The sequence below is a fragment of the Coregonus clupeaformis genome, chromosome 11 (genome assembly GCF_020615455.1).
Source record: "Coregonus clupeaformis isolate EN_2021a chromosome 11, ASM2061545v1, whole genome shotgun sequence".
NCBI lineage: Eukaryota > Metazoa > Chordata > Actinopteri > Salmoniformes > Salmonidae > Coregonus > Coregonus clupeaformis.
In genome coordinates, this window is record NC_059202.1 from 19,971,597 (window position 1) to 19,979,436 (window position 7,840).

General features: G+C 42.5%; 1 protein-coding gene and 1 long non-coding RNA gene across 8 annotated transcripts; one reads left to right on the forward strand and one right to left on the reverse strand.

The window, feature by feature from the left end:
• Nucleotides 1-794: 794 nt before the first annotated feature.
• Nucleotides 795-4,858, forward strand: si:ch211-201h21.5 (uncharacterized protein LOC555526 homolog). Of its 7 annotated transcripts, XM_045223473.1 has the most exons (8): nt 796-1,146; nt 1,420-1,437; nt 1,555-1,645; nt 2,512-2,730; nt 2,909-3,091; nt 3,354-3,465; nt 3,654-3,790; nt 4,256-4,858. In XM_045223473.1, the coding sequence occupies exons 4-8, from the start codon at nt 2,548-2,550 to the stop codon at nt 4,619-4,621; spliced, it is 981 nt and encodes a 326-aa protein (XP_045079408.1). In that variant the 5' UTR covers nt 796-1,146; nt 1,420-1,437; nt 1,555-1,645; nt 2,512-2,547; the 3' UTR covers nt 4,622-4,858. The 7 variants fall into 7 exon arrangements, with proteins under 7 accessions (XP_041745471.1, XP_045079408.1, XP_041745472.1 ...); XM_041889537.2 differs by lacking the exon at nt 1,555-1,645 and having other exon boundaries at nt 795-1,146; nt 2,532-2,730; XM_041889540.2 differs by lacking the exon at nt 796-1,146 and having other exon boundaries at nt 1,157-1,437.
• Nucleotides 4,859-6,413: 1,555 nt separating this feature from the next.
• On the reverse strand, nt 6,414-7,035 carry LOC123491967. The gene is made up of 2 exons (XR_006661556.1): nt 6,962-7,035; nt 6,414-6,843 (listed from the first exon to the last, which is right to left on the reverse strand). It is a non-coding gene; the product is annotated as an uncharacterized LOC123491967 (long non-coding RNA).
• Nucleotides 7,036-7,840: the final 805 nt, after the last annotated feature.

A 7,840-nucleotide genomic window follows, 5' to 3' on the forward strand; every position in this document is an offset into this window, starting at 1 on the left:
ATATTACAGAGCACCTGAATAATCTTAACAAAATGTTGCAGGGCCGCAAAAAAGTTGTCACTCAGTATTATGACAGCATACGCGCATTCAAGTTGAAACTGTCACTCTGGGAGACACAACTATCTAGCGGTGACACCGCTCATTTCCCTGGTCTAAGAGATGTGCGTGCGACCGGACTTAATGCTGACATGGCTCAATACAAAGACAAGATTACAGGATTGCTGCGGGAGTTTGAGCGACGGTTTCAGGTCTTCGGTGAACTTGAGACAGAACAAGGCTTCTGATCTGCCCGCTGACATCCAACTCGAAATAATTGACTTGCAGTGTGATTCAGGTATGAAGGACAAATTTGCCTCTGTGGGCTTGGACACATTTTATCAGTATCTCTTGCCAGGGTGCCCCAAATTAACAGCCCTGGCTGCAAAGGTTTTATGCATGTTTGGGACTACCTATCTTTGTGAACAGGTTTTCTCTGTAATGAACATCAATAAAACAAAGCTGCGCTCAAGGCTAACACACAAGCACTTAAATGACATTATGAAATTGGCTGCTACTCAGGATTTGACACCTGATATTGATGCAATCGTGAAGGCTAAAAGATGCCAAGTTTCAGGAGCAGCCGCAGTGAGAGAAAGAGAGGGGAGGGGGTTAAACAGCGAGTAGGTCAAGTCTAATTGTAAGACTCTCTCCACTCTGAAAAAACTGTAAAGACCATGAACATTGGATAATAGTCCTGGCAAATATACTAATAAAATAAGACAGTCAAGGTATGTGTTGTGCCTTTGTAGATCCACTGTGATCTGTGAGTTATAATGCACATATGTAGGCTAAATGATAAATTAAGGCATAATATTGAAAAACAAAGGTAAAGATTTGGAGTTGACGTTATTTTGCTATTATTTTACTGGCCCGGCCCACTTGAGATCAGATTGCGCTGTATGTGGCCCCTGAACCAAAATGAGTTTGACACCCCTGGGTTTGAGGGCTGTAAAATGGCAGCCATCTTCTCCGGCGCTGTTCTTTTGTACAGGTTATATATGTCGGAGATTTCCCAGTTGGTTTGAACGTGGCATAGAAGTCATGACTTTACTCAACGTAAAAGGCATGGCTTCTTGACTTCTACATGTATTTAGTTTTTTCTTCTAGGTAAGTTGTCGCACATTGACAAATACACTCACATGCAGGAGGGCGTTCTACTGCCGCATTCAAGTGCTAGTCGGAATTAGGAAACTCTGACATTTCTGACTTGCTAACTGGTTGAAGGCGGCACGTGAATAAATACAACCAGTTAGCAAGTCGGAAATGACAGTGTCCTATTTCCGACTAGCAGATGAACGCGGCATACTCCCTGTGATCCTTGTCAATGATTTATGATTTTATGACTTGATTGGGTTGAAACGTTCACTTCTCCACTTCAAGCAGTGCTCAGGACTCTGGGTAAGCTTTGGAATCTGAATATTGTACCACTTATGTAACTTTGTCTTATCTAATAATGTCATAAGATGCTTTAGATAGTTCAATGTCCACTTGTCAATACTTTGCCTAATACATCAGACTGTGATACCTTTTTGGGATTCGTATGAGTCAAGTCAATACTCCGCTGATCTGCACAACAGGAAGCAGTTGTTATTCCACTAAAGTCTTGGTAAGTCTGGGAGTTTGAATGACAGTAATTCTTATCAAGTTTTTTTAGTCGTATGTATGGGATATACTGCCCCAGTATCGGTGCAGATCTCGCAAATGGTGCTTTCAAGACAACGGGTCGGTCGGTAAATTGGAGCTCTAGAATGATGCCAAAATACGTTCGCTATTCACCAATTATGGAGTTTCGGCGAATAACTGTCTTCATTTACTCTCGTTATGTCCGGTATGTACTTCTAAAAAAGGTCAAAGTAAATATTTACAAGCAACCAAAACAATGCCTCTTCGGCACCTCCGATGTATTTAGTTCTTATTTTGCTGTGCGTGGCAGTAATGTGTGATAAACTGGAGGTGTCGACTGGGAATTTTTTGGAAGTACATACCTGCCGTAACGGGAGTAAATTATGATAGTTGTTCAGCGAAACTCCACATTTTGAGAATAACGAACGTATTTCTACTTTATAGCGCCTGCAGAGCTGTCTGACAGAGTTTGAATCCGAGCTTCCTGGGCGTTAGAGAGGAAATGTCGACATCTCTAAAACAGAAACTGGGGCGGGGATACACATGGTATACACGTCCAGGGAAATGCTTACAGGTTCCTCGACAATGCAACAACAACAACAATAACTAATAAAATATAACAATAAGGACATAAAGTAAATGGCTCAGTAGAATATAATACTTTTTTTGCATAAGTATAATACAGGAAGGCACAATTAATCTATTTACATGTGTTTTTGGAAAGGTGAATTAGGGGCAAGTGTTTAAATTGTGCAGTATAATGTAACAATGTTATGTAACTTTATCTAATGTTCTATATTAGAAATGGATAACTTGATAATGCATATCCACTCTTCCTGCTCTCCCTAGCTATAATCTGAACTCCAAAGACAAGGCACTGCCACCATGGCCCAGAAGCTGGTGATCATAGACACGGACGCAGGTATAGATGACGCCCAGGCCATAATGATGTCCTTGGCCGCTCCAGGCCTGCAGATCCTGGGGATAACATGCTGCTTTGGGAATACTGATGTGGACAACGTCTGTCAGAATGTGCTGCGGGTGCTGTCTGTCTGTGAACGGACACAGGTAGGGACCCAGCTCAGACAGGCTTGTACTGTCAGACTCAATGCTCGGCTTCCTCCCCCCCCCAAGTTCAACTTCATTTGCGTTTCTATTTTCTTGACAACGTGTGGCATCCATTCATACCAAACTTGGTTATCTGTACGACCTAAAGGTAAATCGGCAGCCTGTATGTTTCTCATAGATCCCGGTGTTCCGGGGTGCTGCTGTTCCCCTGGTGGGAGCCACCAAGGCTTTCAGCCATCACTTTGGGACGGACGGGCTGGGAGATGTGCTGGAGGATAGAGATCCACAGTGGAAGGAGAAGCTCCAGAGAGAACATGCTGTTAATGCCATGATCAGACTGGTGGCTGACAACCCCAAACAGGTACTGTAGGCTACCAATACCAATCTGGGGGTCAGGTTTCTTTCATAACTATTCAAACACAAAGGTAATAATGTTAAGCAATAATACAGTCTTCAGTCCAATGGGAGACAGTGGACGAACGATGATGGTATTGCAAAGATGATCATTGTTTAAGTCACTAAGTTATAATAATGTTTAAGTCACTAAGTTATAATAATGTCCTCTAGTGGAATATGTGTCCATTGTAAGCCGGCAATTCTTATTTTTCCTTTTCTGTTGACAGGTGTCCCTGGTGGCTCTTGGGCCGCTCACCAACCTGGCTCTAGTCATCAGACTCGACCCTTCTTTCCCTCAGAACTTGAAGGAGCTCATCATTATGGGAGGCAACATGGAGGGTAACGTCACAATCAGTAATAGAAAATAAGGTCATTTCAATGTTCGTCCCAAATGACACCCTATTCTCGACATAAGTGCACTAAGTTTGAACAGGGCCCATAGGCTCTGGTTAAAAGTAGTGCGCTCTGTAGGGAATAGGGTGCGATTTTGGGACGCAAACTAATTTGACCAGTATTTCTCCTTCAAGGTAAGGGGAATGTATCGTTATGTGGAGAGTTTAACTTTGTGTTGGATCCTGAATCTGCCTTCATCGTCCTGGAGGAATACCTCTGTCCTACACACATAGCATCATGGGAATATTGCTGTAGGAATAAACTGTCATGGGTAAGAGTTAACAGCGTTCAACATTCAGACGGCTTTTATTACTTTATCTATACTGGACACTACTAAATCATTACTAATATAACAGTTTAGAATAATTTACTTGATTTCTTTAACAGTATTAACTTTCATCTTGCATTTCCTGTTGCTGTACACTCCTATAACCCCACCTAGTGTATGATTGACCTGTTTTTATTACCTGATATCTGAACGGGAACACAATCATTACTAATGAAACCGTTTTGTATATCATTGATTACTCACAGCTTGCGTTGCCTACTTGTACTTCCTAGTTGCTAAGGAACGCTCCCTTTCCATGTACACTACTTTATTGAGCTGCCTACTTGGCGAGGTCTCCTGACCTCAACAGGACTTCAATAAAGACTCAAATATACCCCGTTTAGTTTGATTCACCAGTGTATTTAGTTTTAGATTTATCTTGTGTGTAACTGTGTTTTCATTGACCAGGAATTCTTTGAAGAACTGATTAACGAAGACACGCCTGCTGGTCGCTTCATGAAGAAGATCACGTCCAAGTGTTGGGGTTATTCCAAGGAGGCCATGCTGAATAAGAGGGATGTGTACTTTGGGCCTGGCTTTGTCTCCTATGATGCTTATGCAGTGGCAGCGTGTATAGACAGCTCTGTGGTGACAGAGAGTATAGTGTGCGCTGTCAGGGTGGAACTGCAGGGGGCGCTATGCAGGGGGATGATGGCTCTGGATCCGAGTAACAGACTGAAGAAAAACCACTGTGTTTCTGTCATGAAGACCTGTGATCTGACCAAGTTCAGCCAGTTACTCGTGGCTTCCCTTAGACAACCCTGCAGGAAGTAGTGTAGATGTCGGCCATGCGTTGTAGATCACCTGCTGGGTGTTGACAAAAGGTGGCGATGGTGAGGGGAAATATAGCAGCAATGAACGGGGTTCACATGATGACAGAAAGGAGACCAGATCAGTTGGATAACAACGCAAGCACTCTATCATGTAGGAAGTACAGGTTACTGCCAAAATAATGGCAGCATGAGTAAATGAGGGATACAAAGTATATTGAAAGCATGTGCTTCCACACAGGTGTGGTTCCTGAGTTAATTAAGCAATTAACGTCCCATCATGCTTAGGGTCATGTATAAAAGTGCTGGACAGGCCATTATTTTGGCTACCATGGCAACGCCCCCATCCACAGGGCACGGAGTGGTCAGTAAATGGTTTTATGCGCATGGAAATGATGTAAGCCATATGCCATGGCCGTCTCAGTCACCAGAGCTCAACCCAATTGAACACTTGCAGTATGTGAGATTCTGGAGCGGCGCCTGAGACAGCGTTTTCCACCACCAAACACCAAATGATGGAATTTCTCATGGAAGAATGGTGTCGCATCCCTCCAATAGAGCTCCAGACACTTGTAGAATCTATGCCGAGGTGCAATGAAGCTGTTCTGGCTTGTGGTGGACCAACGCCGTATTAAGACACTTTATGTTGGTGTTTTTGTTAACTTGGCCAAATACCCTATTACAGGGTACTCAACTCTGACCCTACGAGGTCCGGATCCTGCTGATTTTCTGTTCTACCTGATAATTAATTGCGCCAACCTGGTGTCCCAGGTCTGATTAGAGGGGAACGATGAAAAAAAATAATGCAGTGGAACTGGCTTTGAGGTCCAGCGTTGAGTTTGAGGTCCCAATTAAGACATTTGATGTTGGTGTTGTCCTTTATTTAGGCATTTCCCTGTACCTTCCCTTATCAGTGAAAGTATTACCGTGTTTCTCTCAATACCACAAGGAGGACGCAAGTGATCCGTTTCTGGACTTATATATCAATGAAATGTACCCATTGATTAGAAATACCTCATGAGCTTAGTTCAATTGTCATAGCTCATCAGAACCCAAAATATAAGCTTGTTTTACTCCAATGTTTGTAAACAAAGTCAATGGAAACCAAGCATCATGGTTAAAACTATAATTTTGATATCATGGAGGATCAGCCATAGATCTATGAATTTGAGTGGTTACATTTCTCCAGCCCCATTCCTCAGCTTTTACCGAAACAGTGGCAGAGAGAACGCTTTACTATTTCTACTGCTGATTGTGGCTTTAGTCTTTCCTTAATTCATTGAGTCTGTATGCCAAATCTGGAGTCAATCTGATTTATGGTTCATGAGAAGATTTGTAAAGTATTTTTAGTATTAGCATACAGTAATTCAGGCTGTATCACAACCGGCCGTGATTGGGAGTTCCATAGGGCGGCGCACAATTGGCCCAGCGTTGTCAGGGTTTGGCCGGGGTAGGCCGTCATTGTAAATAAGAATTTGTTCTTAACTGACTTGCCTAGTTAAATAAGTAAATCAATAAAGTATGTGCTAACATGCATCTATAGGTACAGTGCGCCCATAATTGAATGCAGCAACAACAAAAATCTCAAAACCATTAAAGACTGCTGTATGTAATGAGTCTAAATCTGGAGGATGGTTCATGAGATGATTGCAGATTTAGCATTACATATGCTAATTAAAAAAAAATGTACACCTCACCACTGCACCACACAACTCAACACACCTCACCACCGAAACGCTCAGGGGCTTATTTTCACATCTGATTTGTAATGTTCAATAAAAGAAAATGCATTTGAATGACCTCAGTCCGATGCCTTTTATTTCAATTTGGTGACAGATGTAATGTACAGTATAAACCTCTTGATTAAAGTAATTTATTAACCCTTAAAGGGACACTTCAGGCCTTGACTCTATTTCCCCAGAGTCAGATCAACCTTTAACCCTTAAAGGGACACTTCAGGCCTTGACTCTATTTCCCCAGAGTCAGATCAACCTTTAACCCTTAAAGGGACACTTCAGGCCTGACTCTATTTCCCCAGAGTCAGATCAACCTTTAACCCTTAAAGGGACACTTCAGGCCTTGACTCTATTTCCCCAGAGTCAGATCAACCTTTAACCCTTAAAGGGACACTTCAGGCCTGACTCTATTTCCCCAGAGTCAGATCAACCTTTAACCCTTAAAGGGACACTTCAGGCCTTGACTCTATTTCCCCAGAGTCAGATCAACCTTTATCCCTTAAAGGGACACTTCAGGCCTTGACTCTATTTCCCCAGAGTCAGATCAACCCCAACCCTTAAAGGGACACTTCAGGCCTATGACTCTATTTCCCCAGAGTCAGATCAACCTTTAACCCTTAAAGGGACACTTCAGGCCTGACTCTATTTCCCCAGAGTCAGATCAACCTTTATCCCTTAAAGGGACACTTCGGCCTGACTCTCATTTCCCAGAGTCAGATCAACCTTACCCTTAAAGGGACACTTCAGGCCTTGACTCTATTTCCCCAGAGTCAGATCAACCTTTATCCCTTAAAGGGACACTTCAGGCCTTGACTCTATTTCCCCAGAGTCAGATCAACTCATGGATTCCATTTTTATGTCTCAGTATAAAGGAAGTTAGAGGTAGTTTCGTGAGCCAATGCTAACTAGCGTTAGCGCAATGACGAAGTCTATGGTATCTGTTAGCGTGCTAGCAGATAGCGCAATGACTGGAAGTCTATGCTAGCCCTAGTTAGTAACTTCCTTCAAACTGCATGCAGACATAAATGGTTTCCACGAGTTCATCTGACTCTGGGGAAGTAGGTAAAGGGCCTCTGTCAAAATACAGAGCTATTCCTTTAACTTAACCACATTTTTTATCAATTCCAACAAAAAGCTTATTTTTCTAACTTTCAGTAGAACTCCTTTTTTTAAAGACAAAACATCAACATTCATGACGTTTTCATGATTTGGCCATGTATGAGTGAACTGGAAACAAAGCAAACACTGAGTGTCCCAGCTCCTAACTGTTCAATAGAACTGCATTCAAAATGGCACCCTATTCCCTATAGCAGGGTCTAAAGAGGGCACTATTATAGGGAAATAGAATGCTATGCACTCACTAAAGTAAGTCGCACTATATAGGGAATAGGGTGCTCAAATACTCATGGTCTAAAATGTAAAGTAGTGCACTATATAGGGAATAGGGTGCCATTTGGGATGCATTCTAGGATTCTGGTCACAAAGGA